Below are 16,347 nucleotides of genomic sequence, written 5' to 3' on the forward strand. Positions count from 1 at the left end.
AACTGAAAGGGAACTTACTCATATAAAAATCTTCATCCTGCCAAGCAATATAACTCCCAAAGCACAGCATTCTATAGGGGTCTATTAGATTGACTCATTGTAAAGTAAAAAGATCAATTCCTTCTTGTTTGTAATCATTCCTCCTTGCTCCTTTGACCAAATAAGCTTTAAGCTTTACGAAACACTAGCCCTTCCAATAATCACAGAAATGTACAGCACAGATATCGGCCGTTACAGTCCACTTTGACCATGATGCCTATCTACACCAAACCATAGTCCTACACTCATACTACTGTCATACATCTGTACATATTAGGGCCATATCCTTCTACTCCTTCCCTATCCAAGTGCCATTTAAATGTTGTCATTGTTTCTGCCCCTACCACCTCCTCTGGAGCTCATTCCAAATATTCACCAGCCTCTGTGTGAAAAACATACCCCTCAGATCTCACCATCTGTACTAGTGAGAATAAGACCAACCTATCCAATCTCTCCTTATGACTACAGCCTGCATTTCAGCCAACATCCTGGTGAATATTTTCTGCATTTTCCTTTTGCTATCACATCTTTCCTGCAGTATGGCAACTAGAATTGTACACAAAATTTGCCTATGAAGGAAAAGATACCAAATGATAGACACAAAATCCTGCAGTAACTCAGTGAGTCAGGTAGCATCTCTGGAGAAACGGAACCCAGAGATGCTGCCTGACCTGCTGAGTTACTCCAGCATTTTGTGTCTATCTTCAATTTAAACCAGCATCTGCAGATCCTTCCAACACAAAGATACCAAATGTCTCTTTCATTCCACCTATGCATTTGTGCTATGCTTTCAGGGTGCTATCCACTTGCACTCTAATGTCTCATTGTAGATCAACACTCCTCAGCAACCAAACATTTACTAATTTTATAGAACAGGGCATGTCAAAGGTGCCTGTAACCAAAAGCCTTAGGCTTAAGGGAAGAGTAAGAGGTTTAGAAGCAATGTAGTATGGGTTTCCTTTAAACCAGAAGGTGGTTAGTTTAGAATGCACTGCCTGAGAGAGTGGTGGAGGCAGAGACTCTCACAACATTTAAATTGCTAGATGAGCACTTGAATAACAAAGGTGTGGAACACTTTGGACCAAGCCCAGGTAAATAAGATTAGTATAAATGGGTACTCGATGGTTAGCTTGGTCTGAAAGGCCTGCATCCTTGATGTAATTCTATTGGAAGTGTTTTAGATACTTACCTAGAAACCCAATCAGAAAAAAGGGTATCTCAACTGAGAACAAAATGGCCAGAGCTTAGTCTGCCGTTCAGTCTGGTTCCCACAGCTTGCACTTTGAGGGAAGTGCTCTGCTGTTCAATATTTCCACTAGGGCATTAAAACGTGTAAAACAAGTGCAGTTGTAGCTTCCTTATAAATAGGGGATAGTGAAAATGTCAGGAGGCATGTTCCCTGTGATGGAACTTAGGCAAACTGTTAATAAACTACTCTATGGCAGTCATGAACCAGTTTATTTTAAAAGTGTTATCCTATTCTATTAAAATACATTTGACAAGAATTTAACAAACACGTTATCCGGTGTACTAAAAATACCAGAGAACATCAAGCTGAATCAACTAATGTCTTTGACAATGATATAAACACAAACGACAGTTTGGTATCGTCCCTTACTATTTGGATGAGTCCAACGCATTCCCTGATCTCGAGTTGGCCAAGTTTTTAGGAGCAGTACTGAATAGAAAAACAATCACTGATCCTGGGCTTCCTAAACAAGTTAAACGACAAAAAACTGAAGCAGAAGTAGGCACGCCTCTCTAACCTACTCTTTCATTTGATAAGATTATGGACTTTCCAACCTGGGCTTCAATACCACATTCCCACTCCTTTGCATACACTTGGACAATAGTCTGTCACTCTCTGTCTTCAATATTGTCAATGTGACTCTGGGGTAGAGAGCACCAAAGAATTACAACCTCGTTATCCTTGCCGATATGTTACCCCCAACCCATTTTGCGTAGTTATCTTTTACATGGCACCTCATCTAATGCCTTTTGGAAATCCAAGTAGGGGGGATATGGACCAAACACAGGCAGGTGGGACTAGTGTAGCTGGGACATGTTGCCCGATGTGGTCAAGTTGGGCCGAAAGTCCTGTTTCCACGCTGTATCACTCTATGCCTCTATCTAAGTTTACGACATTACGTGTTTGCCTTAATCACCCCTTTTTTATTTCCTCAAAGAACTCTATAAATATATCAAATATTATTTCCCTTTCAGAAAACTGCATTGACTCTGCTTGATTGCCATATAATTTTCTAACCATCCAATCTAGCCGACTGCGACGCCTAAGAAACGGAGTCCCCCAAGGCTCGGTACTGGCCCCCATGCTCTTCAATCTCTATATAAGCAATCTGCCACGCACGACCTCGCGCCAGTATGGATACGCAGATGACTTGGCCCTACTGCACTCGGACAGGAGTTGGTCAAATGTTGAGGATGTGCTCTCGGCGGATATGGAACGTCGCGGGCTACCTTAAGACCTGGAGACTAAAACTGAGTGTGGCAAAAACCACCACAACGGCCTTTCACCTGAACAACCAGGAAGCTCAACGCCAGCTAACCGTCACCCTCAATGGGTCACCCCTACCCTACAACCCATTTCCTACATACCTCGGGGTGAAACTAGATCGGCAGCTGACCTACAAGCAACACCTTGAAGCTCTCTGTGCTAAAGTCTCGGCATGGAACAACCTCAAGCGTTGCTTGGCCGGATCGTCATGTGGCGCCAGGACATCTACTCTCCGAAACACTGCTCTTGCATTCGTGTGCAGCGCCGCTGAGTACGCCGCCCCAGCATGGTGCCGCAACGCTCATACCAGCAAGCTAGACGCCGCCCTCAACGACACCAGGCGGATCATTACTGGCTGCCTACGCCCTACTCTGACGGATCGCCTGCTGGTGCTCGCAGGTATCGCACCCGCCAAGCTTCGCAGAGAGTTCTTCACTCATAGGCTGGTGTGCAAGGCCCCATCGGACGCCAAACATCCTTTGCACTACCTTGCCCAGCATTCACAGCAACTGGGACCTCAACGCCTGTCGTCTCGTTGCCCATTCTCGCGTCATGCAGCGCCCATCTGTGGCTCCGGTTTCACTACAACACAATACAATACAATACAATATATCTTTATTGTCATTGTACAGGGGTACAATGAGATTGGGAATGCGCCTCCCATACGATGCAATAAATTAATTAGCTAGTCAGTATTAATTTAAACAACCCAATGAAACAAATTAGAACAGTTTTAAAACAGAATAAAGTGCAAGTAGATCTGTGCCGATTCACTGTGCGATGTGACCATCTGGCTCAGCAGGACCGGTTCATAGCAGCTATGGCCTTGGGGATGAAGCTGTTCCTGAGTCTGGAGGTGTGGTCTTAGAAGGCCTTGTATCGTCTGCCCGATGGTAGAAGTTCGAACAAACTGTTGCAGGGTTGTGAGGAGTCTTTGTGGATGCTGGTGGCTTTTCTGAGGCATCGTGTGTTGTAGATGCCCTCCAAGGCTGGTAGCTGTGTACCGATAGGCCTCTGAGCTCTATGGACTACCCGCTGAAGAGCTTTCCTCTCTGTCTCCGTGCAGCTGAGATACCACACAGGGATGCCATGTGTTAGGATGCTCTCTATGGTGCAGCGGTAGAAGGTCGTCAGCAGCTGTTGGGATAGACCAGACTTTTTCAGTGTTCTTAGGTAGAACAGTCGTTGCAGTTATAAGGATGTGTTGTTGCATTTTGGGAAATAATAATAATAATAAATGTTATTTGTCATACGTAGGTTGGCACAGGGTCAACGGTACAATGAAATGTATTTGACAAGACAACGGGTCACCTCAGCAGTAATATTCCAAGAATAAATAAGATTTTTAAAATGACATTAGTAAGGTAAAAAGACAATATTAAAAATAGGTAAAAAGACAATATTAAAAATAATCAACATATATGATTTGAAATGTGTTTATGAGTTCAGAAGCCTGATGGTAGAAACTGTTCTTAAGTCTGGTGGTACGTGCAGCCATACTCCTGTATCGTCTGCCTGACGGTAACAAGGAGAACAGCCTGCGTGCTGGGTGGCTGTGGTCCTTGATGATGCTGCGTGCCTTCCGCAGGCACCTGTATCATAATGCCCCAGTGAGGAAGAGGTGTGGCTGCCAATTCTCACCACCTGGGGCCTGCCCGTCAGGAAATCGAATATCCATCTGCAGATGGAGGTCTCCAGTCCAAGATCAAGGAGCTTGGGGACGAGTTTTGAGGGAATAATAGTGTTGAATGCCGAGCTGTAGTCAATAAAGAGCATTCTCACATATGTATTTCCTTTGTCCAGGTGGGTGAGCACAGTATGTATTGCCATGGCGATGGCATCGTCCGTGGCCCCGTTTAGTCTATATGCAAACTGAAGAGGGTCCAAGGTGTCAGGGAGCGAGGATCAGATGTGAGTTTTGACCAGTCGCTCGAAGCACTTCATGATGACTGATGTCAGTGCGACAGGACGGTAGTCATTTAAACAGGAGGTTACTGGTTTCTTTGGAATAGGAACGATGATGGATGCTTTGAAGGAGGTGGGAACCACAGACTGACTCAGAGAGAGGTTGAAGATGTTGGTGAACACCTCTGCCAGGTGATCAGCACACGCTCTGAGGGCCCGCCCTGGAATACCATCCGGTCCTGGAGCTTTGCGGTCATTGACCTTTTTGAAGGACCGCCTCACGTCTGCTGTTCAAACCAGGTCTTTACTTTCACAGTGAATGGTAGGAGTCTGGGTAGTGTTGTAGAGCAGAGGAATCTAGGAGTACAAAAGCTAGATCGCTGAAATTGGTGTAGTAGATAGACAGGCTGGTGAAGACGACTTTTGGCACTCTGGCCTTCAAGAGTCAGGGAATTGAGTCCAGAAGCTGGGGCATTATGATACAGTTGCACAAGACTCTGATGAGGCCACACATGGAGTATTGTATTAAATTCCTGCTCGAGAAGAGATGACATGAAACTGGAAAGAGTGTAGAGAAGATTTATGAGGATGTTGCCAAAAACGAAGGCCTGGGCTATAGGGAGAGGTTAGGCAATGCTCTTTATTCGTTGGAGCGTAGGAGACTGAGAGGTGATCTTATGGAGATGTATCAAAATCATGAGGGGCCTAGTGAAGGCACAGTCTTTTTTTTCCACATGATAAGAACTAGAGGGCATATACTTAAGTTGAGAAGAGAAAGATTTAATAGGGAACAACTTTTCCCACACGGAAGGTGGTGGGAAAATGGAATGAGCTACCAAAGGAAATAGTTGATGAAGGACAATAACAACAGAAAATACATTTGGAGGCTGGGCACAGAGGCTGGGATGCTGACTATGTAAAAAAATGCACTACAATTGCTTGTTCTTCAGCAACAATGCATTGCAAACTTGCAGCTTTTATCACAAAGAAAACCATGGGATCCTTGAGAACCACACAATCTATTTTCAGATCACCTCATTCATAATTTAAATGCTCTCCCTTGGTGAAATCATCCTCAAGTATCAGATCAGCTTCTTATAACCACTGGGTAATCCCAGCTCTACCTCTCCAGTATTTCTGTCTTAATATGGTCCAAATTCTGGATTCCAGCTGAATATTGAGAGAATATTGGAACTAACATTCTCAACCTAACGTTCTCTCCAAGGCATGCCAATGATTTGAACAACCTTGCTGATCACTGCCCTGAAGTAAATGACGCTATCTTCAATCACCGTCTCACATTTGTACACAGGTTGTGCTTCTAAGGTTATCTCCTTTCCGTAATGTACATGTGAACATACAAGTATGTATGTTGGGCCGGGGAGAGGCCACACAGCCCGCACTGTTGTTCCACAAGATCATGGCTGACCTCAGCTTTGCACTCCCACCAACCCTTGGTAGGTTTTCAACTCTTGCTCTTCAGAAAATCTACGTACCTCCATCCTAAAAATGTTCAAACGTTCTGCTTCCATTCATTGCCTTTTGAGGAAAATTAGAAACATAGAAAAATAGGTGCAGGCATAGGCCATTCGGCCCTTCGAGCCAGCTCCGCCAATCAATATGATCATGGCTGATCATCTAAAATTCAGTACCCCATTCCTGCTTTTTCCCCATAATCCCTTGATTCCTTTAGCCTGAAGAGCTAAATCTAACTCTCTCTTGAAAACATCCAGTGAATTGGCCTCCACTGCCTTCTGTGGCAGAGAATTCCACAGATTCACAACTCTCTGGGTGAAGAAGTTTTTCCTCATCTCAGTCCTAAATGGCCTACCCCTTATTCTTAAACTGTGACCCCTGGTTCTGGACTCCCCCAACATCGGGAACATTTTTCCTGCATCTAGCCTGTCCAATCCTTTAAGAAGTGAGTTCCAATGATTCTGAGAGAAAAATTCCATATAATCTTTCTTGAAGAAGCATCTCCTAGTTCTAGAAACTCTTTACATGTACTTTGTGAAGACCCATCAGCATCTTGTTTCAATCCAGTAGTCTCTTCTAAACTCCAAAGGGCATTCCAGCCCATCCAATCTTTCCACATGCAATAACCTGCATGTGTCCAGTAAAACCTCTTTGAGCTGCTTTCAATGCAATAATTTCCTTCCATATATAAGACCAGTACTGCTCACAATTCTCCAGTGTGATCTCCCCAAGGCCGTGCCCAACTGAACCATCCAATTTCTACATTCAATTCCCCTCACAATAAACATTCTGTTAGCTTTCCTAATCACTTGCTGTCCCTGCACATTAACCTTTAGAAAACCATGCAATAGAAGACCCAAGTCCTGTTGCCATCTCAAATCTCTGCAATATTTCACCATTTAGATCTAAATGCTTTTTAATTTTTTCCTGCCAATAATCCTGCATTATACTCCAGTTGTCAGATTTGCTCCCATTCACTTAAACAAAGTCCCTCTGTCACCTTGCTCTCCCTATTTCTGTAACCTTCTCCAGTTCTACAGCTCCTCCATCTTTACCACTCTCTGACCCTGGCACCCGTATGTATCCCTTGTGCCCAGCCATCGGATAGGTTGGCACCACGCCTTTAAACCAATAACTTTCAACCATCTCTTTGGTCAGGATTGGAACATTCCTTTTAATATCTCTCTTTCCTCTATGTGTTTTCCCTCTTTGCCATTGCAAAGTTTAGTTTTGTTCAGAGATACAGCATGGAAACAGGCCCTTCGGCCCACCAAGTCCACACTGACCATCGATGACCCAATCAGACTATGTTATCCCACTTTCTCATCCACTAGGGCCAATTTTACAGAGGCCGATCAAGTTACAAACCCGCACATCTTTGGGATGTGAGAGGAAACCGAGGTATCTGGTGGTTACTCACATGGTCACAGGGAGAATATGAAAACTACACACAGACAGCACCCAAGGTCAGGGTCAAATGGGGTTCTCCGATGCTGTGAGGCAGTAGCTCTACCAGCTGCACCACAGAGCCGCCACTGTGCCACAAAGTATCTTTAGAACTTTACAAGAGCCTCAGCAATCCAAATTATTTTTTTATATTTGCCTCTTGATCCCATGAATCTTCTCTAACTTTCTCTGTTGCCCAGAAGCCACAAGGGTGACACTCTCTGATCTTCACCCTTCTCCAGAGAGAAGATTCAGAAAGACTCCTTGATATCAAGGAGTGGTGACAGGCTCCAGAGCAGACAGTGATCCGGGTTTAATCAGAGCCAGAAATTGAACCATTTCCACACAGTTCATCGACATGGAAACTGGTGAAAATACTCAGCAGGTTCGATGTGAAGAGAAGCAGAGTTTCTGTATTTTTTTTTATTCAAAACACTCTGCTGGAGGAACTCAGGTAGCATATGTGAAGGGAGTGGACAGAACGCCGACATGTATTCCCTCCACTCCACAGATGCTGCCAGACCCGCAGAGTTACTCCAGCAGTTTGTGTTTTGCTCGAGATTCCAGCATCTGCAGTTCCTTGTGTCTTCTGGGTTTTTTTTTATTGTGGTCTTGAATAATTTAGTTAACCCAATGAATGATGAGGCTCGTTGGTGTTTATACATTGGAAAGTAAGGTGACAATAGACAATAGGTGCAGGAGTAGGCCATTCGGCCCTTCGAGCCAGCACCGCCATTTAATGTGATCATGGCTGATCATTCTCAATCAGTACCCCGTTCCTGCTTTCTCCTCATACCCCCTGACTCCGCTATCCTTAAGAGCTCTATCCAGCTCTCTCTTGAATGTATTCAGAGAATTGGCCTCCACTGCCCTCTGAGGCAGAGAATTCCACAGATTCACAACTCTCTGACTAAAAAAGTTTTTCCTCATCTCTGTTCTAAATGGCCTACCCCTTATTCTTAAACTGTGGCCCCTGGTTCTGGACTCCCCCAACATTGGGAACATGTTTCCTGCCTCTAACATGTCCAACCCCTTAATAATCTTACGAATGTGATTACATCTCCTGAGATGCTGCCTGACCTGCTGAGTTACTCCGGCATTTTGTGAATAAATACCTTCGATTTGTACCAGCATCTGCAGTTATTTTCTTATGATTGCATTTAAAACCATTTATAGCCACCGCACCATGATTAATTCACCGGCCACTCGCGAGGATTTGATATTTGCAAGCGGGAAATGTATTAGTATCTGGACCAACCACTCCCTCATCCAAAATGTGCCATTCGCTCCCAGGCACATTTTCCAGGAGTCTGTTGGGATTGCGGTGGTTGGGGGGGGGGGGGGTCGCTGCACCGGGTCTGTGAGACTGTGACTCGCAGCAATCCCCTGAACATTTACCCGCTGCACGGTCGGGACACTCCACGACCCCAAGCTCTCGTCCGGCTGCTGCCCGAGGTCAGCGTGGGAATAACTTTAATTCAAAAGCATCGCACTGCCCCGAATATATTTAGGCGCCATTTCAAGGGGAAAAAATAAGATAACCTGAGAAACTTTGCAGTCAATAAGATTGGAATGATGCTTGGTGCCGTTACCACGGCCAATTCCAGAGCGCGTGCATTAAAAGTATATACATTATTTATCAAAGCAATTAATGGTTCAATGATCACATCCCGCTTTTAAAGAGCTCCTGAAATCCCTCCCGCCTTGCGAAAATCGAGTGGTAGATTTAAGATGTGACAAAGCACTCACATGCTCGCTTTTGGACTTGTTATTGAGGTAGACCGACACCGTGTAATCCTTCTTCTTGGCAGCGTTGTACAAGTTGCTCGCCCCGCGGGGAGGGCTCGGAGTACCTTCCTTGGCTCCGGTTTTCAGTTTCAGCTGATCGTAAGGCTCCTCCGGCAGGCGGTCGTGTTTAACTTCCATATTTTTGTTCCAGTCAGTCATTTCCGAGCTCCACAACTCTAGGGGGAAGGGGTGAGAAAGGCGAGAGAGGAGAGGTGCCGGGGCTCAGCACACAACTCAGGTGCCACTGGCACTCTGCCTGCTGCAGTTCATGCTGGCTGGGCAGATGCACAACAGCACCGAGCGAAAAGCCAAGGACTGCCTAGTGGGAGGGGCACGCTTACATCAGCGAATGGTGCAGTGAGCTGCAGAAAGGAGGGGGGAGTCCGGGCTGCATGTTGTAAGGGGCGGCGTGGCGAAGTTCTGGGAATGGGGAGGTCGACTCGGTGCAGATGCACAGGCAGACAGACAACATCAGCAGCAACATGCTCCTGGAAAGCGTAAAACTCAAGTTCTCACGCAGTCACCGGGTCACCAATTTTTTTATTTAGAAAAGGGAACATGCCCTTTTATTAGCAAGTGATTAGTTGTGTGTAAAGGGGCTCGACCCGGAACGTCACCCCATTCCTTCTCTCCAGAGATGTTGCCTATCCCGCTGAGCTATTCCAGCTTTTTGTGTCTATCTTCTGTTGTCAGTAAAATTGGGTTCCAAAAGCGGTTTCCTACCAAGCAGGGACCCATTGAATCCTCTCCCCGGGTTGTCGCTGAAGTTACGACAGAGTACTTGGCTGAATATACTGACAGCTTGACTGGTAATCCATAAATAACAGGTTCGAATCCCCGCACAGTACCTGGGAAGTTACATTCATTGGGTGAATCTGACATCGAGAGCTAGAGTCTCGACCCGAAACGTTACCTATTCTTTCTCTCCAGAGCTGCTGCCTGTCCCGCTCAGTTACTCCAGCATTTTGTGTCTATCTAGGCTAGAGCCAGCATTAGGAATGTTGCCTGTGGAATCAATACATGGTTGTCACAACCTAATTTAGGAAGAAATCTGCTGCCTTGACTGGTCTAGCCTATTACTTGTTCCATTTCCCGCACAGAAAATTAAAATACTGCAGGTGCTGAAAATCTGAAATAAAAAAAGATGCTGGAAACACTCAGCATGTCAGGCAGCATCTCTGGAAATAATAATAGACAATGTTTCCAGTCAAAGGTCCTTCGTGACAACTGGGAATGTGGGAAATAAGTTAACATAAGGAGAAAGATGGTGGGGAAAGATGGATAAGACAGAATGTCACTGATCGTTAGCTTCCCTCATTAATCTATTAACCAGATGGCACCATAAACATCACTTAGGCAACCACCCCCTCACCCTATCAGAGATAGTCCCTTTGTCCTATCCATCCCCTTCTCACCCTCTCTGCAACTTAAAAATAATTAGTTTTCTCTCTTCCCCAGTCCAGCAGAAGGGTCTTCAACCTGAGACTTTACTGTTTTTCTCTCTCCACAAATGCTGCCTGACGAGTGCTTTCAGCATTTTCTGTTTTTATTCAATTACACAAACTGTGACTGACTTTCCACAGCCCACTTGGATGCCCTACAAGACTGGTCCATTAGATGGGCAGTAAAACTAGATGCCATTTATGGTGGGTGAAAACAACATGAATCTACCCTTTCGGAGGGGATAAGCACTGAGGAACAATAATGTGCAGAGAAAAGGGGACGATGAAATTGCTTGACGAGGTCCTGGCATAGACTCCAATTGTCCAAATACCCCTTTCTGTGCTGTTACAATACTCTGCTCTATAAAGCTGGCCACGCCAAAAATTCCCACATCCTGTGAATGACTAAGTGAATCATATTGTGGAGGCAAATGTCCAAACATAGGGGGGGAGGGGAGAGGGTGCTGAACCAATGCAGGAGAGGTTTGGGCCCAATGGGTCCACTTGGTCTAGTAGCTCTCTAAATCCATTCTAAAGATTTATCTGTCCGAATGTCTTGCGAAAGTCATAATTGTATCCACTTCTATAGCTTGCTCTGATACCTTGTGGCAGGTGATTGGTGGAATCCTGGGGTGGGGGATGAATAGAAAAATGGAATATATGCTATTAGTGTAAAATGGATGAGTGATGGCAGTGTAGACATGATAGGCTGAAGGGCCTGTTTCTATGCTACATCTCTCTATTACTATCATCGATTCAAATGGAGTCAGCTCCTACATGTATACGGGTTCTCTACTATCCTTACTCTTTACATTGCCTCCCCATTTGTTTGTCTGGCATCTATTAAGTCATAATTTGTCCCACGCTCGCCAAACCTTACAAACCCTACTCGTATAAGGAGGTGTTTCACATATTCATCGCTGATAAATAAAATATTTTTAACATTACCTTCTAATTCAATTAACGTAGCAGAAATAAATTGCACCAGAAGCAATAATGAGTGACATAGGATATTAACCCATGCTGACAATCATAATAAAATGCAATCTATGTACCTCCCACTCCCCTGACATCAGTCTGAAGGGTCTTGACCCGAAACGTCACCCATTCCTTTTCCCCAGACATGCAGCCTGTCCCGCTGAGTTATTCCAGCATTTTGTGTCTATCTTAAAATAAAACGCAAAATTGAAAGTTTCCCAAAATCCAACAAACAATTTAGTTGGCAGCCTTCTTATGACTTACTAAAATGCATTACAGCCAAATAAGTAATTCTTAAGTATGCCATTGTTTTAATGTAGAATGCAAGGCAGCAAGATGCCAGAAACAGTACCAAGATAATAACCAAATAAGCATTTATTGTGATGTTAATAGAGGGATAAATATTGTCCATCATAATTGCAAGAACTCATTTTCTGTCCTTCCAATAGTGACTTGAGTAGACATTAAGGTCTTGTTTGGAAAACAGCACACCTCCTCAATAATTCACTCAAATATTGCTTTAGAACACTACGTGTTTCCTGTGTGTGACTTGCTTTCAACCTGATTTCTCAGGGGTAAACATGTTACCCACAGAGCTGCAGTTGTCACTGTATGATCGATGCTGTTTTATTTCCATTTTCACGAATCTGTTCTTGAAATTGGTTAAGGATAAAAAGATTACTTACTCCCAAACCATTTTATTATTTTTAGGTGGTCCTGCCATTGTAGTTTATTCGCACTCCTTTGTTTTCAAAATGTTGCCTCACTATCTCACAGAAGTAACGATTTCTATAACAGCAACATGATCGATGTTAGATGAATTGAGCTAATTCTCCTTAGTTTTAACCAGAAATTTTTATTTTTCCAATCTAAATGTAATCAATGCCAATTAAACCAAATTTACATTTTCTAATTAAGCCTACAATATTTATGAAAGAAAGATTTGCATTTATATTGGTCTTTCCTGACTACAGAGTCCTGAAGCTCTTTCGTCATTCTGTACTTTTGAATAGTAGTTATTGCTGTAGCAATAGAACCAAGACAGCAAGATCCTCCCGAAGAAGTTAGAAAGAGCAGATAATCTGATGGCATGTTGTAGCTAATGGCAAGTTGGCCTTCATTGCGAGAGGATTTGAGTTTAGGAGCAAGGAGGTCCTACTGCAGTTGTACAGGGCCCTGGTGAGACCGCACCTGGAGTATTGTATGCAGTTTTGGTCTCCTAATTTAAGGAAGGACATTATTGCTATTAAGGGAGTGCAGGTTCACCAGGTAATTTAAAAAAAAATTTAATGTATTTTCCGGTCAATGCAATACAACAGATTGACCATACAGTTGTGAAAGTTAAATAGTGCGAAATCATTGTATCAAAAATATAACAATATATGATAGTTTCTGATCACATGATATCTTCTGACTGAAAAAAAGGTGTAGGCAGAAGCCAAAGCTTATTGTGCCTACCCATAATACTTAACAAAATATAATTTAAAAAACACACCATAAGTCAGAAGCAGATAAACATAACATAAAGAAACACAAATATAGTCAAGAACCATCATTTCTGTCATGTCAGTCATTTCTCAGCGCTGATCACATATTTTGTATCTTTCAAATATAATATTTTTGAACATTTTCTTGAATTTACATGTATTACTACACTCTTAATTCATTGTTGCAACTATTCCATAAATTGACCCCTTTAACAGTCACACATCTATTTTTCACATTTGTTCTTACCCTCTTTTTTTCAAATATGTAATTTCTCCTGAGTGGATACCTGCTCTCCCTCACTGAAAACAAACCTTGGATACAGTCAGGAAGTGTTCTTTCTTTTGCTCTAAACATTATTTGTAGTGTATTAAAGTCTATCAGGTCCATAAATTTTAGGGCATATGATTTCATAAATAATAGGTTGGTTGGGTCATTATAACCAGCCTTATTGACAATTCATCAATTCCTGGGATGGTGGGACAGACATATGATGAAAGAATGGGTTGACTGGGCTTGTATTCATTGGAATTTAGAAGGATGAGAGGAGATCTTACAGAAACATATAAAATTCTTAAAGGATTGGACAGGTTAGATGCAGGAAAAATGTCCCGATGTTGGGGGAGTCCAGAACCAGGGGTCACAGTTTAGGAATAAGGGGTAGGCCATTTAGGACTGAGATGAGGAAAACTTTTTCACCCAGAGAGTTGTGAATTGGTGGAATTCTCTGCCACAGAAGGCAGAGGAGGCCAATTCACTGGATGTTTTCAAGAGAGAGTAAGATTTAGCTCTTAGGGCTAAAGGAATCAAGGGTTATGGGGAATAAGCAGGAAAGGGTTACTGATTTTGGATGATCAGCCATGATCATATTGAATGGCAGTGCTGGTTCGAATGGCCGAATGGCCTACTCCTGCACCTATTTTCTTTGTTTCTATATCCCCATCAAATCCCTCTGTACTTCTCGCTGCCTTGGGAAAATAGCCAACATAATGAAGGACCACTCACACTCTGGTCATTCTATCATCTCCTGTCAGCAAGAAGATACAAAGGTTTGAAAGTATATACCACCAGATTCAAAAACAGCTTCTTCCCCACTGTTATCAGTTCTTGACCACTCATATGCTAAGGATAAATTCCTATTCTTTCAATCCACCTCTTTGCAGCCCTCGTAGTTTTCATTTATCTGCACTTTCTCTGTAGCTGCAACACCATATTATGCACTCTGCTTTTTTTCTATTTTGCATTGCCATACCATCTATGCATTTTTCACTGTATCTTGGTTCACATGACAATAATAAACCATAGAAACATAGAAAATAGGTGCAGGAGGAGGCCATTTGGCCCTTCGAGCCAGCACCGCCATTCATTTTGATCATGGCTGATCATCCACAATCAGTAACCTGTACCCAACGTCTCCCCATATCCCTTGATTCCACTAGCTCCAAGAGCTCTATCAAACTCTCTCCTAAATTCATCCGGTGATTTGGCCTCCACTGCCCTTTGTGGCAGAGAATTCCACAAATTCACAACTCTCTGGGTGAAAAACTTCTTTCTCACCTCTGTTTTAAATGGCCTCCCCTTTATTCTAAGACTGGCCTCTGGTTCTGGACTCCCCCAACATTGGGAACATTTTTCCTGCATCTAGCTTGTCCAGTCCTTTTATAATTTTATATGTCTCTATAAGATCCCCTCTCATCCTTCTAAACTCCAATGAATACAAACCTAGTCTTTTCAATCTTTCCTCATATGGCAGTCCCGCCATCCCAGGGATCAATCTCATGAACCTATGCTGCACTGCCTCAGTATCATTTTACAAGTAACTGAGTGCCACATGGATGACTACTATTTAACATTAAATCCAAGGGAATCTGGGAAAAAAAACTAGATTGGCCAAACTCAGAAAACAAAATTTAAAATAGTACAACTGTGAAGTATTGTGTCAGACAGATACCGTGCCACAAATGCCTCTTTGGGTCCTGGTCAGCATTTATCTTACAACCAACAATGACAATGGTCACCAATCTAATTTCTTTGAACTGACTATTGTGCTTCCTACAGTGCAGTGAAATTTGCTCTTCAAAAGTATTTAGTTGTCTGTTTGGAAAGCAGTTTGAAAAACCTATGATGTATCTTGAATATGATGGTGGGGCAGTGGTTAAGTTACAAAAGCCTGGAACCTAACCACTGCCCCTTCATATCTAACAATTTCAAAGACTACCTGTGGCGATACCGACAGCTAATAGTGTCTAATTACTGCAGAGGAGGTTAAATGGAAGCATTTTTTTCCCTAGACTATTTTATTTGCAAGACAGCTTTTTTTTTCTTGACAATTCCCAAAGTAACGTCTAACTAGTTCCTGATCTAAATCACATTATAACCAATTCAGCCCATGTAATACAAATAGTGTTCCTTAATATGTCAGTCACATTCTATCCAATTAATGATGAAATGATGTATAACAGAACCAGTATTTCAATTACATATATTACTACGTTAATTATTTGCAAGTGGTAGATAGATCTTGATCAACAAGAAAATAATGTTACTCTGGAAAGATAGGAGGTTACATGCAGATCAGTGAACAACTTACTAAATAGTGGAGCTGACATAACGAACTGAGCAGTCCATCCATTCCTTTACTTCATATGTTTGTAGGTTCTCAGCTCAACCATCTTCAGCTGCTTCATTAATGACCTTTCTGCCATCATAAGGTCAAATGTGTGAATGTTTGCAGATGATTTACGAATCCTCTGAGGCAGCCCATTCCTAAATGCTGCTGGACCTGGACAATATTTAAGCAATGATTGGTAAGGGCATGAAGGCCATCATGCCAGGCAATTGGGAACACAGTTTCCCCTTCATGTCACATACCAGCCTGTCACAGTACAGTTAGCAAGCATTCACTTAATGAATCTTCTCTATAATAAAGTTTAATTTAATCTGTCAATTAGGGTTTTGTTCATTACAACAAAGAGTAGGGAACACACCTGGAGACTGTTTTTTTTCACAGAAGACAATGTAAACTAGTGACCTTCAATGTCATTTTGATCAGGAAGGAGCCTGTTTTGAGATATTTAAAATTGGTATTAAAATAATCTTAAGCACCTGCACTCATCCATCTACAACAATGGCCATTGGACGAAAGACCTGTATTTTTCATCTTGTACGATTTGGCTTGTCAAGCATGGTTTGTTTTCGATTTTCTGCATACTTACTCAGAGGAGATTGACTAGCTTCTGACTTCTTACTGTGACAGCCATAGCAACCAGATAA

General features: G+C 42.9%; 1 protein-coding gene across 3 annotated transcripts in view; it reads right to left on the bottom strand.

Annotated features, from left to right (window-relative positions):
* Positions 1–9,451, bottom strand: part of LOC144596679 (inactive phospholipase D5-like) — an 82,350-nt gene extending 72,899 nt beyond the window's left edge. For all 3 annotated transcript variants that reach the window (XM_078405333.1, XM_078405335.1, XM_078405334.1), the window contains exon 1: positions 9,131–9,451. In XM_078405333.1, the coding sequence (XP_078261459.1) occupies positions 9,131–9,328 (198 nt within the window). In that variant the 5' untranslated portion in view covers positions 9,329–9,451. The remainder of the gene's footprint in view (positions 1–9,130) is intronic.
* Positions 9,452–16,347: the final 6,896 nt, after the last annotated feature.

Source organism: Rhinoraja longicauda, chromosome 9 (assembly GCF_053455715.1).
Source record: "Rhinoraja longicauda isolate Sanriku21f chromosome 9, sRhiLon1.1, whole genome shotgun sequence".
Classification (NCBI taxonomy): domain Eukaryota; kingdom Metazoa; phylum Chordata; class Chondrichthyes; order Rajiformes; family Arhynchobatidae; genus Rhinoraja; species Rhinoraja longicauda.